The 17,957-nt window shown below is 39.6% G+C and overlaps 2 protein-coding genes across 2 annotated transcripts; both read left to right on the top strand.

The window, feature by feature from the left end:
- Positions 1–3,968: 3,968 nt before the first annotated feature.
- Positions 3,969–8,914, top strand: LOC306736757 (uncharacterized protein). Its single transcript, XM_079218420.1, has 13 exons — positions 3,969–4,001; positions 4,480–4,543; positions 4,646–4,849; positions 4,948–5,093; positions 5,241–5,359; positions 5,919–6,040; positions 6,178–6,275; positions 6,455–6,588; positions 6,781–6,905; positions 7,031–7,176; positions 7,667–7,769; positions 7,915–8,051; positions 8,227–8,914. The coding sequence occupies exons 3-13, from the start codon at positions 4,670–4,672 to the stop codon at positions 8,354–8,356; spliced, it is 1,440 nt and encodes a 479-aa protein (XP_079074546.1). The 5' UTR covers positions 3,969–4,001; positions 4,480–4,543; positions 4,646–4,669; the 3' UTR covers positions 8,357–8,914.
- A 3,831-nt stretch (positions 8,915–12,745) lies between these two features.
- On the top strand, positions 12,746–14,943 carry LOC306735414 (protein THEM6-like). Its single transcript, XM_079216880.1, has 3 exons — positions 12,746–12,844; positions 13,978–14,485; positions 14,572–14,943. The coding sequence occupies exons 2-3, from the start codon at positions 13,982–13,984 to the stop codon at positions 14,677–14,679; spliced, it is 612 nt and encodes a 203-aa protein (XP_079073006.1). The 5' UTR covers positions 12,746–12,844; positions 13,978–13,981; the 3' UTR covers positions 14,680–14,943.
- The last annotated feature ends 3,014 nt before the right edge of the window (positions 14,944–17,957 follow it).

The following is a 17,957-nucleotide window of genomic DNA, read 5'->3' as shown; positions in this document are numbered from 1 at the left end:
TAGTAAATACCTTTCATAATTTTATTGTAACTGCTGACACTGTCAGATGTATGGATATAAAAGGTATTGTAGTTTTGTAGAGTATTATTTGTTTCTTAGTTTTATTAGATGGCAGTTAGTACTGTGTACTTAATTAATCAAATATCATTGTTGCAGGTTTAAGTCATGTGGAGAAGAATCGTTTTTTATCGATGAACAACTTCATTCAAAGAGCCAGCGCTCGGGAGCATCATGTTCAGCCTGTGCAAAAGTCGTTAGAGTTGTTCACTCTGCAGTACACATACCCCAAATGTCCTCAACCAATACGTATTAACGGTATGAGGAACTTCTTTTGTATTCCATTTCTGATCATCATTGGATGAATTTACGCCAGCCACTGACTAAACTGTGTTAGAAATAAAAAGCGATTATTATGTAAGTGATTACTGTGAATTACAGATATGGATCCAGCCGTGAACACGGTTGAGGATCTGATGTTGAGGATTGGCCATCTTGAAAGTGTTGGTCATTCCAAAGGAGTCTGTCTCTACACAGTCGATGGGATGCCTTTGACAGATGATCCCTTCTTCAACACATGTGAGTACACCTGAGCACCAACTTTTAAAACCCTGAAGTGCTTCTATCCCCTGATGCAGAGAGGGCTTTCGACACGGTCAACAACCCTGTTGAAATGTAAAATTCGGTCCAAAGTTAATTTCTTGCATTAAATTACGTTATGCCTGGGATTCTTCTTCACTTCTGTTCCTGGAATGGGATTACTTCATTTCAAACTCTACCACTGGGCATGTCATTTACACGCTCTCTTCTTTTGGCTCCATTATGGCTCCATTCTCTTGGCTGCCTGGTGCCTTCTGTGTCAGCTTTATTTTTTGGGCTATGTACATGACATATTTATTCCACAAACAGTCCTTGGGTTTCTCTCTAGCTCTCGCTCTATTTTGTGTATACATTTTCAGAATGCTTGTATTTGAGCTAACTTGTAATCAATCTCGGTATTGCATCTGATTTTCTATACTACTTTTTCCTCATACGTGTATGATTATTCCTTCTGCAAAATATTGATTTGTACCTGTACTTAACATATGTCTTTCTATTTTTCCTGCTGTATGTTTTTCTCTGTAAACCCTAAACATTTGTTTACAAAACATGTCTCTTTGTACAGGGTCTCTGAACGACAGACATATTCAAAATGGATCTGTAATTTATGCCATATTTACACCAAAGGAAAACCTGAAACAGGCTTCTCAAATGCCAAAACGAGAGGTTGGAGAAACCCATGGAGACGATGTGGTTCGATGCCACGTCATGCTCAAGGTGCTTTTTGAAAGTAAAGGCCATGATGCAACTAATGATGATATTAACAACTGATAAAGTATATTGATATCATTGCACAAACTGAATACGTTTGCTTTATTGCCCTGCTTTTAAAACTGACCATATTTTCTGATGACATTCTGGGGATTAACTATTAAAACAGTTTTTTAATCAAAGACAATATAAAGTATTGTTTAGTAAAGTTTTTTTAAACCGTTTTAATCACTTTTTTCAAGGGAGACTATGAGGTGACTGTGAACTTGGCAAATGACACCATAACCAGTCTGAGACTCAAGCTGGCAAATGAAAGTGGAATCCCAGCGCATGTCCTTCATTACAAGTAACTCAGAAATACCACACCAAGCATTGATCCTTTGGATTGTGACCCTCTTTGTCTAAACAGTCAGATTTCCTGTGCTTTACTATATTTGCAGAGGTCAACATTATGGTGGTGACGCACTGCAAAGTTGTGGGATCTCCGAAGGGTCGACGGTTAACTTCTCTTTGTCCACCTTTTCTGACGAGACTTCATACGATGAGACATTCTTCATTAATGATTGTGTGCCTTCAGTCCAACAAACCCAGAAGGGAATCAGTGTGTTCTTGTCTTCACTTTATGCTGTTGTAAGTTGTATATTATAGTACATCATCTTTACCCTATTTGGATAACCGCCACCTGTATCCTGCTTTGAAAAGCATTTTATTACATTTCTTCTAGAACGAATCTTATTCGACAGAGCAACTGAAGAAACTGATTTCCTGCATAAGAAAACTGACTGGATGCAACCCTCTCGCCCAAAGTTTGCATCAGTTACTCTGTAGGAATGAAAAGCTAACCAGGAATCAGAAGGTATACAATATGTATGCATTACAGCTGCATTACAGCTCTAGGATTGGCTCGTTTTATAACTAGTGCTGTGAAAACATTTTGTGTGTGTGGATCCATATAGGAACAGGCTTAAAAACAAATATCCATTTAGCCTCATTGTATTGGTCACAGCAGCAGACTGTTCCAAGGAATACATTCAAATGATCTGCGTGGTTTGCAGAAGATATTTTCCTGAACTGAATCCTAACACAGTGAAGTGTGCTTTCACCAGTACCCATTTTTTTCTGATATACTTTTTGTTTTAGATTGCAGTCTTTGAAGGCTTGTACATGCTCTTTAGAGAGCTTTTGCCTCAATGTGGAACGCCGCAAGGGGAGAAAGTCATTGAGGACCTGGATGTCTTTGAGAATTCACTGTACTGCTGGGCTCATCTCCGATCAGAAGCAGAGGTATGAGGATAAACGTCATTTTACATGATCTAATTGCCCGTGTTATGTATGCATTAAGGTCGATTCCTATTCAATGTTTGACCACTTAAGTAATAATCGCTGTGCCTTATTTTGACAGAACCAGGCAGCAGACCATGAGAGCTACGCACCAATCTCTCTCACGTCTGAAGATGGCAGCCGCTTCTCTGAACCAGTCAGAGTACCTGGAATACCTGGAGCCTTTGAACGAGCATACGTTCTACAGAAAATCAAAGGTAAGACTAAAAATAAATGTGTAGAAGAGACACTTTTTAGAATATATCTATAAAGAAGCAGAGGTCAATTAGAATAAGCAGATAGCAGCTCACCATTTACTGATATGCTACCCTTTTTCTATTTTTATTAGGGAGCAGCTACAGAAATATGGTTACCGCTGCAAGATATGGAAATTCTTCTGCCTTTTTTTTTATGAGCTGATCCCTTTTTGAAAAGCTAAACAAAGCAGCTGCAGCGAGCTAGTTGGATCAAAGAGCTACTGGCACTTTAATTTGTGCAAAACATCAAACTCTTTTATATTTGCGCATGGCATGATTGTCTCAGTTGTATGGAAGCAGTATTATAATTATATTTACTACATATACAAACCACTTGCACACTTTATTTCAGGACTGTATTGGTTTCATCAGTGACCTTAACAAAAGTGTCATCAGCTTCACTGGATTTTCTATCATTTGTTTAGATGGAGAAAAAATTCCAAATTGCACTGAAGAGGTTTTGCGAGAGACATCAATACAGAGAGACAGAGACATTGAAAAGATCTTGCTCAGTTTGCCTCCATGCATCAGAACCTATCCTCTTTGGATTGCCCGAGACAAGACAATGGGTCAAAAGTATGCATCATCAAAGTTTTACTATTCTTAAAAATACTTCAATGAGATGCTTTTTTTTATGTTAAACTTGAGCCTTGTTTTTTTTATCAACTTTTTTTTGTGGCAGCTTTCAGGTAAACATGGAGAAGACTTTTGGAAGTATGATGGAAGAATTAAAATCTCCGGGCAATCGATGCCTGCATCTCACCCCGCCGCTACACTTGAAGGCGCTCGGACAGTGTGAGGCCCGCCTTGTTCTTCTGAGTGAAGGTATTTTTGCACCAACACATGTATTTTACAGCATTAGATTTCACACAAAAAAAAGCATTTCTTAAATTAAGGTTTCTATGTTGCTTCTGATATTTAGTACCACATGTTTGTGGAAAGCTTTGTAATATAACTGGTTTTATTTACATTTTGTCCCTTTTTTTTTTATTTATTTTTATTAGACAACATTGGTGTATGTTTGCGTAAAGACAAAGGATCCCCTGATATGATCAGAGTTCATGATTGTTTGGATGGCAAAGACAAAGCAGTGGATGTGAATGTATTGGCCGCCAGGTAAGTCCCTTACAGTGTACAGTGTGAGATAAAGCAGGTCGTCCTCTAATCAGAAGATCGTAGGTTCGATCCCCGGCTCCTCAAACCCCATATTGGAGTGTAATAGGCAAAGATACTGGGCTACTGTAGAAACATGGAGGTGCAACATGAAGGATGCCGTGCAGAGAATATGAAGGACTCACTCTATGCTTACAAAACAAAAAATCTGTTTCGTTTCAGTTGATTATCCACTAATGGAGACATAGTTATGAATATTATTTTCAATTTCTGCCACTAAATCTCTCTAAAAGCTACATATTGGTCCATTTTAGTACAGCAGCACACAAAATAGTGAGAACAGAGGCAATAAACTGTATGAATCGTGATGCAGTGCGCTAATGGCTTGAGCATAAATGCTGATATATTTTCTTTTTATTTACTGTATGAATCTCTGTAAAAGTCACAACGATCAAAACAACGTTTTTGACATTTGACACAGGACTGGTGACCATAGCGATGACCGGACATTTGTCACCACCAGGACTCCAAAAGAGGCTATTCTGGTACAACTTTGTCTGTCACTTGTTTGATTATTTCTGCGGGACCGGCTGGGGAACACAGGACACATTTACAATATAATTATTGTTGACGTGAATTACCATTAGGTGCTGATAGACACAAGCTCCTCCATGGAAGAGGAGTGCTACGTGGGTTCAGAAATGAAAAAGATCAACGTTGTGAAAGAGCTCTTCGACAACTTTGCCACGAGGACCATGGCTTATGATTTCTATCATGTCATCGGCCTGGTGAAGTTCGACTCCCTGGTGAAAATTCTCTACACGTTTACTGAAAATCTGGAAACGTTCAAGGTAAAGTCAGTATATCACACCCGTGCTTTATTTTAGTACGATTTTATGTCGGTGTAATGCAGTGATGTACCTTTTTTTTTTTCTTCTCACATTTCCAGGAACACATACGCAACATAGAGGCAAGTGGATGTACTCTGCTGTACGACGCCCTGCGGCGTGGGGCGTTGGAGTTGGAAAAGGTCCAGACGAGGTTCCCAGATTGCAGACTTCGCATAATATGCCTCACCGATGGAAATGATTCTGGGTACATTTCCTCCTCTGTTCTAATCGGTTATAGTACCTTATTTACACCTGTTCGCATATATATTGAACATCTTTGTTAGCAGTAAGAAATTGTCATGAATTCAAAATGTCAAGCTACAGATTGTGATAACCTCAATTCTTTCAATAGATCCTCCATAGAGCCAGATGCTGTGACAGTCAGACTGCTTAAATCTAACATCATTGTGGACTCTATCCTCCTCGGGAATGTGGAGAACCATATCCTGCATGGAATCAGTAATGCAACAGGTGTGGCATCTTTGAAAGACGGTTTCCTAAATTAACATCCCTGTGATGTAGTTACTTAATGCATGCATCAAAAAGTGGAACAAAACTAATTCTATATACAGTGTATGCCCTCAAACATTCTGCAAATTCAAGAGATCTCATCCACCTCATCATTGTAGAGTCTTATTTAAGGATGTTGACTGTTATGTCCCCTTAACCTTTTTGCATTTTTATGATAGAGTATTTAACACCTGAAGGCTCAAGCTTATATCTATTGTTGTCGGTACAATATTTTAGCATGTATACCAAGAGTTTCCTAAATTGCAATTCCTGGCTGCCTATGCTAAGAGAAAGATTTAGGTGGACCTTAATGCCACACAGTTGATGACGTCTGTCGAAGAACTGCAGAAAGCACATTTAGGCATGTATGTTTTACAAAGTCCTAATTAGTCCTCAGTGTTTTAGTAAACTTCTTTGTTTGAATGTAACTCAAACATGGTTGGATGTGAGGTGGAGATAATAAATAGAATAGAGGCTTGTTTAGTACATATCCATTTCCATGACATCATATTGCTTCCAGGTGGTTGCTGTTTCAAACCGCAGACAACCAAAGAGGGTCTGAAGCTCTTTGAGATTGAGACGGTTCTGTCTTTGGAGCAGAGGAAACTCAAGGAACAACTTGACCCAACTTCCATCACACAGGTTCGTTATTGTTGATCATTGTCCACCGTTCTGTTGGAAACAATGTGAACTATAACAAATTACTGTTTAACACAGGCAATCTCTTTTTTAAATTGTCGTCCTGATGTGCTAATTAATTAGTTCCTGTCATTTTATAGAGTACTTTGTCACGCTTCTTCAAGACTCAGGGGTATGATGAATGTCCAGAGACGTCCTTGCCAAGCCAGATAAACGGCAAAGTGACAGCAACAGCGAGGTGAGTGGAAGAAGCAGCCGTTCCAGAGAGGCTCATAATAATCCTGGTCGAGTAAGGTTGTTGTATTATCTCTCTGCCGATGTAGACTTGTTTTAACCTGCTGTCATACTTTGTCTGATGTTTGGAGAAAATCACTGTGTTCCCATTACATTTGAAGCATTGATAATCTTTCTAAATAGTGCTCTGAAAAAGAAGATTCGGGAGTCAAGGAGTTGGTATGGGGAGAATGACAAACGTGTCCTGGAGGAGCTGAAGAGTCTGCATTGTAGCCCACATCCCTTCTTCAGAGTCTTTCCATCACAGTCAGACTTTAGTAAGTGGCATGTTGTCTCATTTCAAAGTCATGCATTTTTCATTTTTCTCCATGGCACATGGCTGACACATTTTTATGTAGAGGATGTACAGGATAATTTACTTTGTGTACCCGTCTTCCGGTACACTTGTTCATCCAAATGATCTAGTTTTTAAATACTAATAATAATATAAAATGTACTAATTTTTTCAGAGTTCTGGAGGATTCTAATGCAAGGCCCTCCTGACACACCGTATAAGAAAGGCGTGTTTGAGCTGTACTGCCAGTTTGGTCCCGACTACCCAGCCAAGCCTCCAACCGTCCGCTTTGTCACACACGTATCCTGCCAAAATACAAATGACTGGAAAGTAATTTGTGAGATGTAGACGGACATTGCATCATTATCATTATTGTTGTCAATGTTATCTGTTGGAAATGCATGTTTTTCTTAACACAATGAAAGGTGTACCACTGCAATGTCAACAGTGTGGGCCGCATCTGCCACAACATATTTGACCGCAACTACAATGCCCACATCACCATGAAGGAGATCCTAGAAGCTGTGTACGGACTCCTCATCATCCCTGAGCCTGATGATCCACTGGACAGGTACTTTGTATATGCACATTCATAAATAAGTAATTGTGGGCACCAAAGCTTCTTTTACCAGATGTTTCTTATGCAGGGGATGTTTTTGCTCCAGTCTGTTCTGTTTATTCAAAAACGTTATGAGTGCTGGAAATCCGTTGCTTCATTGCGTTAAAAAACGATTCTTCTCCACATGACTTAAACCTGCAACAATGATATTTGATTAAATAGTTTGATGTTAATGACTGGGGCCGCTGCTGCCCTGTGTCATTCTACCTGGTGGAAATGGAAATCAATGAACAATTTAGAGCTACAATAACAGCCTCAGCAGTACAATGAAATGCAATTCAGTACAGTACAGCTCTTGTAAAACATACTGCCTTTATCTCGTTGCTTCTTTTATTTTGTCAGATTGTTGAATAAAAAACTGTGTTGAACAAACGACAAACGCTTGTATTTTTTAGAAACGTGTTGAAAAATGTTTTTTCTTTTTTTTTTCTTTCTTTGAAAGCATCTTGGCTGAAGAATACCTAACGAGTCGTGAGACGTATGAACGAGAAGCCGAGAAACATACAGAGGAAACAGCAGGAAAGTCACTGGATGACATAGAGAAAGTAAATGAGCTTACATATACATATTTGTTGTGGATATTACCTTGTTTTATGTTTTTCACCCATAGAAGAATATATATATCTCTTTTCTTTCAGATTTTACATTAACATACTGTTTTTAAAGTGTTTCTTTTCTTTGTTTTTGAAGACATTGGTGGGGCCGGTGCCACAGTTTATACCGGCACATCTGATCTGTCCGCTCACCAAGAAGATGTTTGTGGATCCTGTGAAAACGCTGTATGGTACTGTGTATGAACGCAAAGCCATTGAGGAACACCTGAAGCAGTGAGTTAATTGATTAAAAAAGAGTTGCCTGTATGGTTACTTAAATGACTGATACCCGTGTAGAAACCACACAGTTACATGTGAATCCTTCTTTTAATGGCTTTCCAACCCAAAAAGTTTTATCGACTGCATTGCCTTTTTATATTTTCATAGTCGACTATACATTCTTTTGCAGACACCAGTACGATCCGACCGTTGGCCCAGGACACGGGCTTGAAATGAGTGACATCAAAGCAGATCAGGACATGAAGAAAATGGCGATGGATCATCGTTCTCGTCAAATTCAGCTTGACGTTACAGCTTAAAAAAAAAAAATCAACCTGCAACTCTGAATCCTTTATCGCTGCTAAGTGCTCTTTTGTGATTTATATTTGCATGTTATTTGTTCTGTCAGTTGGGAAAAGTTAAAGCCGGTTATTTCAATTTAATTTCCCTTATTTCACGACTTATTTGTTTTCTCTGTTGGCATGCTAATTATTACCGTTTTAACTTTTATTTTTCAATTTTCTCTTGCATGCTCTGTTATGTCCTTAATCACTGTATTGTCATTTAAATATGTTGGAAATATGTTTAATATAGTGAATCATAGTTAATTGCATGTCTTAGTAGTTGACGGCGGAAGAAGAAAAAAAAAGAAAATTTGAGTAATGGATGCAGCATTTCCTTTTGACAACTTAAAATACACGCAAATGCTTTTCAAGTAATCCATGTTGACGCTGATGTATACTGATGTTATTAAGTCTCACACACACACAAGTGGGATTTTTATCCAGGAACACTATAGCTGGATTCATTTAAGTGAAAGGAGCAACTAATATGTCTCACTTTGAAGCAAAACCTCAATATTCTCTCAATAAAATGATTCTCAGCAAGAATGGTTGTAAACTTTCAAATAATTCTTTTTTTTTTTTTACATTTAATTCAGTTTTATTTACGTGTGATGACTTCTATGACAGTAATAAAACTGCAGAACACTGAGGATAAAAACTAAATGCAGTAAAAGGTAAGATTTATATTAATTTGAAGATTCTAAATGGGACAAGTGGTTCACCAAGACGTCTTGAGTCTAAGAAAGGCTTTTATGTCCAGTTCGAGACTTACTTGGGTAAATTGCTATCATGTTTGTTATTAGTATTAATACTAAATGCAAAATAATCCCACAGTATGTATTGTTTTGGAAGCCTTACATTCTTTCAGTGGCGGCCCGTGCGTTTCCTACATGGGCCTGCTGTCAGATATCGTATACATAAATACGAGCATGACGGGATGCTGTTCGTAATGACGCTCCTCTTGAAGTCGTGTCCATGCAGCAGTGTGGTCCCCACTAACGTGCTATGCGCCTTAAACATCCACTTAGTCCACTTATCGGATGTGCACTCCGTCCATCTGCTGCGAGGAGAAAGACAGAAATATAACAAACCCACCTAAAAGCGTTCTTGTTCCTAAACACTCAAATGCAACACTTCATACATGTAGAAATATTGTATGAAGACCAAAATCAATTGATAAAGATGTATGTCTAACCTGTTACATATGTTGTCGATACACTGAAAATCCTGCTTGATCCCGTGGACTGTCAAACAAAAAGAGGATTTTAAATCCAAGAACCCCTGGTTGGGATCAAAAAACAAAAAACTGGATAAGTTTAGGTATATTGTTGGTTTGGGTAGCTTCTGAAACAGTGGACACACATTAATATTGTGTGTGTACTTGTATGTATATGGGAGAAATGGACAATGCACACATACAGCTGTGGATATAGTAGTTACATTGTTTGTTTATGCTTCACAGGATGTATGGTCTGTAGCAGTGTGAACTCCATTGGGATCAACAAGGAGCAAGGTGTATCACTCAAGAGAATGGAAGAACTTTGAAATTCAAGTGTCTTCTCGGGGAAGTAGAGAAACAAGTCCGTCAGTTTTGAGAAATAAGGTCAGGAAACATGCTTTGTCCAAGGCACACACTCAAGCTCAACTCAACATTTTGCCAAAAAGAACAGACCTTTTTCTGACCATGAAAGCCTCATTGAGCTGCAGGAACTGAATGGTGTAAAGATAGGCTCAATACTTCATTCACGTTACAGTGCAACACAAATAATACAACATGTTGCCAGTGAGATGCAGAGCAAAATTGTCAGTAGCATAATAGCATCATCGAGTAAGTTAGCTGTCCTAATTGATGAGGCCTCTTCTTTAAGTCACAAACCTGTCATGACAGTTTCTGTTTAAGCGTCAATTCAAGAAGAAAGCCCTGAGTTCATATTCCTTGAACTTGTTGAACTAGAAAATCAGAGAGTAGATGGCATAGAGCAGGCTTTACTCACCTGTTTAACGAATGCTGGCTTTACAGAAGTGTGGCCTTGTGAAAACTGGGCAACATTTGTATCTGATGGAGCCAGTGTCATGTTAGGAAAGAAGTCAGGAGCAGCAACCAGGTTGACCTCGAGATTCCCAAAGCTGTTTGTATGGCACTGTATGAACCATAGACTTGAACTAGCTGTGTCAAATGCAGTTGATGAGGTACAGGGTGTCAATCACTTTAAAATATTTATGCAGAAGCTATATTCTCTGTATAGTATGTCAAACAAAAATGAACGTGAACTCAAAGATGCAGCAGCTGAAGTAGGCTCACAACTTCTTTGCATTGGCAGAGTCTTGGATGTACGCTGGGTGGCCAGTAGCTTTCGTACTGTTCGTGCTGTTTGGACATCCCTGGGAGGTCTTGTGCAGCACTTTAAGAATGCGTGTTCTGATGAGATGAGGTCCACCAAAGAGAAACAAATGTACAGAGGTTTATTATATCGTGTTCAAAGTCCTGAATTTATCTGTGACCTTGGGCTCTTGTATGACACTCTCCATGAACTAAGTCTACTGTCACAGGAGCTTCAAGCTCATTCTATAACTCTCCACAGAGCAGAGCATCTGCTGAAACGCTCAATCAGAGGGATACAGTCATTCAAAGAGAGTCCAGGTGAAAAATACTGTGAGGCTTTAGAAGCAAAAGAGACTGGGGAGTATCGCTCTATAACCCTGGTAGGAAATGCAAAGCTGAAGTCAATCAATCCAGGCCAGTTCTTACAAAGCCTTGTGAACAATCTTGGCAACGCTTGTCTTTTGAAGATGAGGTCATCAAGGACTTCAGCATCCTTGATCAGAGTAAATGGTCATCAAACCCCAGCATTCGCCATGGTGAAGAACAAGTTAAGCGACTGTGCAAGCGATTTAACTTTAAGCTCAGACAAGAGGGCTGTCCCACTGATCTCAAACATGTCAAACTTGATGATTAATATCAATGGCCCCCCTACTTCCATGTTTGATCCTCAAAAGTATACGAGGACCTGGTTGAAGAGACACCGTGCTGCCTCGTCTATGCGTTCAAGGCAATGCGGTGTGAAAACCCCTGCAGAAAGCAAGTCTGTCTGGAATATACTGTAATATGAGCACTTATTTAGAAACCCAGCACTGGGTTGAGGGAGTCACTGTGGTTTTCATGGATATGTTGTAAAATGTATATATTTGTGTTCATTGTTAACTAGATATTGTTGAATTATTTGAATGATGATATTCAATATTTGTGGTGATATTTGTATATATCTCAAAAGGTATGCTAAAATAGTGTTCAGCTGTTGAAAACCTTTTTTTCTTAGTTTTAGGACTTTGCACTTTTGAGTTTATCTAATTGGTTTTGATGTGTGGAAGAGGATGATTTGTGTTTTTAATTTAAAGTGAAACATGAACAAGGATGCATGGTCTAATTCAGTTTTGAAGTAATTTATTTAAATAAATGTTAAAAAATAAGCAAATCTCTGACTGTAAAACTGTGTTTGCCTCATGTTGAATATATGTTATACTCATGCATACACCTTCTGTGTAGGACCAGTAATATCTGCTCCAGGTGAAATTATGTTAATTTTATATTAGTGCCACACTCTAACCTATACTATGTTTTGTAAATTAGCTGTTCCAAGAGACAGTTTACAAAAGAAACTACTGGTCTATATGGACAACTTGCAAGGCGAGAGAATAGTTGTCCAATTGTGTGTGGATGGAGTAAGGATAAGGAATAGTTCACTCAAATTGCATAATTATGTAGTTGTCTCTTACCAGTCTGTGGGTCAGTATTGGGTCAGTAATTTCATAATCCTTATTCCCTGAGGTCAAGCAGCAGGAATCATGTGGCAATGTGTAAATAATACTAGGTTAATAATTTGTGGGTAAACTAGAGTATGTCACTATTTATGTATAGGCTGCTTAAAAAAATTGCAAAATTAAGAGTATACCTACTTCTCCAGGGACCACTACACCACTGACCGTATATCATCAGTATATACATGTATATCATGCACCATATATACATGTATATATACTGATGAACACCCCTTAAGATAATTGTAAAAAAAAAAAATCTAAAATATGACAATGAGCACGTCGAAACCCAGGGCGACGTGATGCGTCGGTCCTGTACCACGTGACCAAGCCGCCGTTGATGACCACGCACGGAGAAAAAGAGGACGTTTATCCTCAGAGATAATACAATATTTAAAAAAGTAAAATGCAGTGTTGGCCCGCAGAAACGATAATTATTTGTGGTTTAAGAATAGTTTCAAACTGATTAATTTCAATATAAATCTTATTTGCCTTGATCCAGTTTGTAAACGCATGTATGCTTTTATTTTGGAAATATGTATCCGGAAATGAGAAACGTGCTCAACAACTGCACCGTTTTACACACTGCTGGGTTGAATGCTGTCGACTCGGCAAATCTGAGTGAATACAGCAGGAAGAAGACAGCAGGTAAGTCCTCGTGGATATCGGATTTCTCCTTAAACTCCCGAGTAGCTCCACTGTGACGTTACGTCTGTTACGTTCACCGTAAAGTTGGACTGAAACCATCGATTCGACCTCAACAGGCTGTTTTTAATTCAGACCTTCCAGCTTTCTTTGTGTCGTTCGTCTTAATTTAAAATCACGAAATGTGTGGGCATTAATGTCGTTTTAAAGTCTTGCGACTGACATTTCTGACTGCGGTAGCTAACTACCTAGCTAACAGTTAGGTTAACTAAGCTAACTAACTGTAACTAGACGAACTGCAGTGTTTTCGTGTACACCAGTTCTGCAGTCATGGCACTGATTTCCCTAGTTAATTAGTATGACTGGTTTTATTTATCCATCAGTAACCAGAAGCCTTGGTAACAACACATTTAGTGGGGGATCACTATCAGTAATATTCTTTTAAAAATGTTTCGTTTACTCAACTGGTTGAGCCACCTGTCATTCCTGCAGAACCTGTTGAGTCTGAAACGAGTCCTGTTCAAACTCACTGGATCTGTTCTCTGTAGCATTTTTATTTCGTTTTTTCTACTGTTGGTCTTTGGTGCTTTTTATATAAATCCATATACTATTTAAATGTACACCTATTTTCACAGTGTGCATAACAATCCTGTCTATTCTTTAAAGAAAACGGTCTAAATTCCTTGTATGCGAACGCATACTTAGTCAGTAAAGCTTCATCTGAGTCTGTGATGTAATGCAAACATAATAGAAGTAGCTTCAGAATGGGCCACAAGTGTCATGTCAACTCATCCTGGATTCAACTGATTTTAAACAAGCACACATTGTATTGGAAAAACTGCCTATCACAGCAACACATTAGGAGTTACTAAAAGCTAAAACATGCAGCAATGCAAATTGGGCATTTATATTAACTAATATTAAGGGTGTTACTTTGTCCTTTTCTTTCATGGAAGGTAACACCATGATGAGTACAGTGAATAGTAATTAATAACCTTTCACTTCTACCTCTAGATTTCTTCTCAAGCACCATAACTATGTTACATCTGTTCCAGCTTGGTTTCATAATTACATCTACACATCAGATTAACCCACAGCGTTCCTCTGCTTGTGCTTCTGTGGTCCCCTTTCTCCAGAGAGATGTGGTGGGCGCTGTGGGTGCTCACTGCCTTGCTGGCTCTCTTCTGTACTCTGGATGTGTGGTACTTCCTCCGGGCAGCTGCTGTGATCCTTCGGGCATGGTTCCAGCCGCCGATCAGGGACGTCACAGCAGAGCAGATCCAAACGGGCCGGGTCACTCCCCGTGACATTGACATGTGCCACATGAACAACGCTCGATACCTCCGGGAGTGTGACTTTGCCCGCTTCTCCCTCTACATGCGCAACGGGGTGTTCAAGGCAGTGCGGGCGCTCAAAGCTTCAATGGTAGTGGGAGCCACTACCATCCGCTACCGCAGGGCTCTGTGTATTGGAGAGGGTTACGAGCTGCGGAGTCACATCGTCACCTGGGACGACAAAGCTTTTTACCTGGAGCAGAGATTTGTGTCAACGAAAGATGGTTTGGTGTGCGCCGTCATGTACTGCAAGCAGAGTGTCATACGCAGCAGCCCAGATAAGATCATGCAGCACCTGTGTAAGCGAAAGGTAAGGGACCAATGATTGACACGCATGCCAATTGCACACTTTTTTAAATATAGAAGGACACTGAGTCATTGGGGTGCTCCTTGCAGGTGGAGTGCCCGGAGTTCCCAGAGGACCTTCAGCACTGGGTCAACTTCATCGCCACCAGCAGCCAGGCTCTCAGAGCAGAGAGTGGACTCGACGAGAAGAACAAATAAGACATTGCTTCGCTTTTTGTGTGGCAGCTAATTTACCAGCTCAGGTTTAAAAAGGACATTTGTCTTTCGTTCACAATGGCTTGACTTAAACATACTTGTGCCTACACATCTGAATATAAGCTTTACTTTGACGCCAATACCCGTCAACACTGGGATAACTAGCACACCAGCTTGTTTTGAGAGGCTGAAAACGGATCACTCTTTCAATAATGAAAAAGTAATATAATTGTATAAAGTGAATATTTGTGTACTATGGCAGCAATAAAACAGATTTTGAAATACTACTGCACTTCTAATGCCTTCACTATGCCTATGGGTGCACTAACTTGCCTAATACTCGGCTCGTTCGAGATGCATAACTGCAAACTTGTCACCTTTTCGGCGAAATTCGCCGTTTTGAAATGAAAATATGCCATCCATGTGAATCGTGTAGATCCGAAGAGTTTTTGTTTTTGGGAGGGGGGGAGGGTCAACTGGCCGGCGTTTCTGAGAATGGAGTGAGACACGGAAAAAAACTGAGGTTGTGATCATCTTAGCAATAGAAGATCTTTGACGTGTCGTGTCTTTGCCAATCAGCGTTAAGATGTCTACAGCGGCTTCATTTCCCTCCCACCAGTTGTTTAATGGCAAGCTAGTCAGCTTGCTAACACGTTAGCTAACGTTGTTGGAGAGACAGCGAGTGAGATTACTGGCAGCTGCGAGTCCGTGGCAGCTGTGACGTCAGCCAGGAGAGCGGCGAGTCAGCGGCACAGGCGGTTCTACCTACCGACACCTGACTACATAGGAGAGGACAATGGAGATTTTATCCAACTTTTTTTTTTAATAAAAAAAACGAAATTAGTTTCCTCCGTAGGGTGGCCGGGCTACTGTTTATATGTAATGGTTTAAGATCTACGTGTAGAAAAGTGTATCCTCCAGTTAATTATAATCTATATAGTTATGCGGTTATAATCGGTGTGCATGTTCAGGTTTACTGGTGGAAACATTATTCAGTGTTCTAGACTAACAGTGACGTCTCCTCAAAGTAAAGTGGTATAAAAGTATGACATAATATGGTTAAAATAAAAAGGATAGTACATTATACATATTATGGCATATAAGTGTAATATTATGAAGTGAAATGTAGTAGTAGCAAAACAATATTCAGTATAGTACAGCAGTATTGTATATTGTAAGTATTAAGTCTACAAAATAATAATAATATATATATATACACACACTACCATTCAAAAGTTTGGGGTCACTTAGAAATGTCCTTATTTTTCAAAGAAAAGCACTGTTTTTTTCAATGAAGATAACATTCAATTAATCAGTAATACACTATGCATTGTTAATGTGGTAAATGACTATTCTAGGTGGAAACGTCTGGTTTTTAATGAAATATCTATATAGGTGTATAGAGGCCCATTTCCAGCAGCTATCACTCCAGTGTTCTAATGGTACATTGTGTTTGCTCATCGCATAGAAGACTAATGGATGATTAGAAAACCGTTGTGCAATTATGTTAGCACAACTTAAAACAGTTATGCTGGTGAGAGAAGCTTTACAACTGGCCTTCCTATGCATAGCATCACATTTGTGGATTCCATTATACTCTCAAAATGGCCAGAAAAAGAGAAATTTCATGTGAAACTCGCCAGTCTGTTCTTGTTCTTAGAAATGAAGGCTATTCCATGCGAGAAATTGCGAAGAAACTGAACATTTGTCTGGGTGACCCCACACTTTTGAACGGTTGTGTGTGTGTGTATATATATATATATATATATATATATATATATATATATATATATATATATATATATATATACATACACTCACCTAAAGGATTATTAGGAACACCATACTAATACTGTGTTTGACCCCCTTTCGCCTTCAGAACTGCCTTAATTCTACGTGGCATTGATTCAACAAGGTGCTGAAAGCATTCTTTAGAAATGTTGCCCATATTGATAGGATAGCATCTTGCAGTTGATGGAGATTTGTGGGATGCACATCCAGGGCACGAAGCTCCCGTTCCATCACATCCCAAAGATGCTCTATTGGGTTGAGATCTGGTGACTGTGGGGGCCATTTTAGTACAGTGAACTCATTGTCATGTTCAAGAAACCAATTAGAAATGATTGGTGCATTATCCTGCTGGAAGTAGCCATCAGAGGATGGGTACATGGTGGCCATAAAGGGATGGACATGGTCAGAAACAATGCTCAGGTAGTCTGTGGCATTTAAACAATGCCCAATTGGCATTAAGGGGCCTAAAGTGTGCCAAGAAAACATCCCCCACACCATTACACCACCACCACCAGCCTGCACAGTGGTAACAAGGCATGATGGATCCATGTTCTCATTCTGTTTACATCAAATTCTGACTCTACCATCTGAATGTCTCGACAGAAATCGAGACTCATCAGACCAGGCAACATTTTTCCAGTCTTCAACTGTCCAATTTTGGTGAGCTCTTGCAAATTGTAGCCTCTTGTTCCTATTTGTAGTGGAGATGAGTGGTACCCGGTGGGGTCTTCTGCTGTTGTAGCCCATCCGCCTCAAGGTTGTGCGTGTTGTGGCTTCACAAATGCTTTGCTGCATACCTTGGTTGTAACGGGTGGTTATTTCAGCCAAAGTTGCTCTTCTATCAGCTTGAATCAGTCGGCCCATTCTCCTCTGACCTCTAGCATCAACAAGGCATTTTCGCCCACAGGACTGCCGCATACTGGATGTTTTTCCCTTTTCACACCATTCTTTGTAAACCCTAGAAATGGTTGTGCGTGAAAATCCCAGTAACTGAGCAGATTGTGAAATACTCAAACCGGCCCGTCTGGCACCAACAACCATGCCACGCTCAAAATTGCTTAAATCACCTTTCTTTCCAATTCTGACATTCAGTTTGGAGTTCAGGAGATTGTCTTGACCAGGACCACACCCCTAAATGCATTGAAGCAACTGCCATGTGATTGGTTGATTAGATAATTGCATTAATGAGAAATTGAACAGGTGTTCCTAATAATCCTTTAGGTGAGTGTATATATGTCATATATGTGTACACTTGGGTATTGACAAAAGAAGAAATAAAACCAATAATGATCATAGTTTGTCAGCTTCTCGACGAGTGACGCTGTTCGACACTGACTCATTTTTTCTGTGACTTCCTGTGTTTACTTTGAAGGCAGCTGAAAACTGTCCGACTTGATTGCAGTTTTTTGTCAACGTCTCCTGCTGCGTCCGCCTGCTCTCGTCTGGATTCCAGGCGAGGCGCAGCTCTAACGAACGAGCCTATTATAAAA

This window comes from Taurulus bubalis, assembly GCF_910589615.1.
Source record: "Taurulus bubalis genome assembly, chromosome: 1".
Lineage (NCBI taxonomy): Eukaryota > Metazoa > Chordata > Actinopteri > Perciformes > Cottidae > Taurulus > Taurulus bubalis.
The sequence above is the reverse complement of the archived record's forward strand: the minus strand, read 5'-3'. Positions and strand labels throughout refer to the sequence as shown.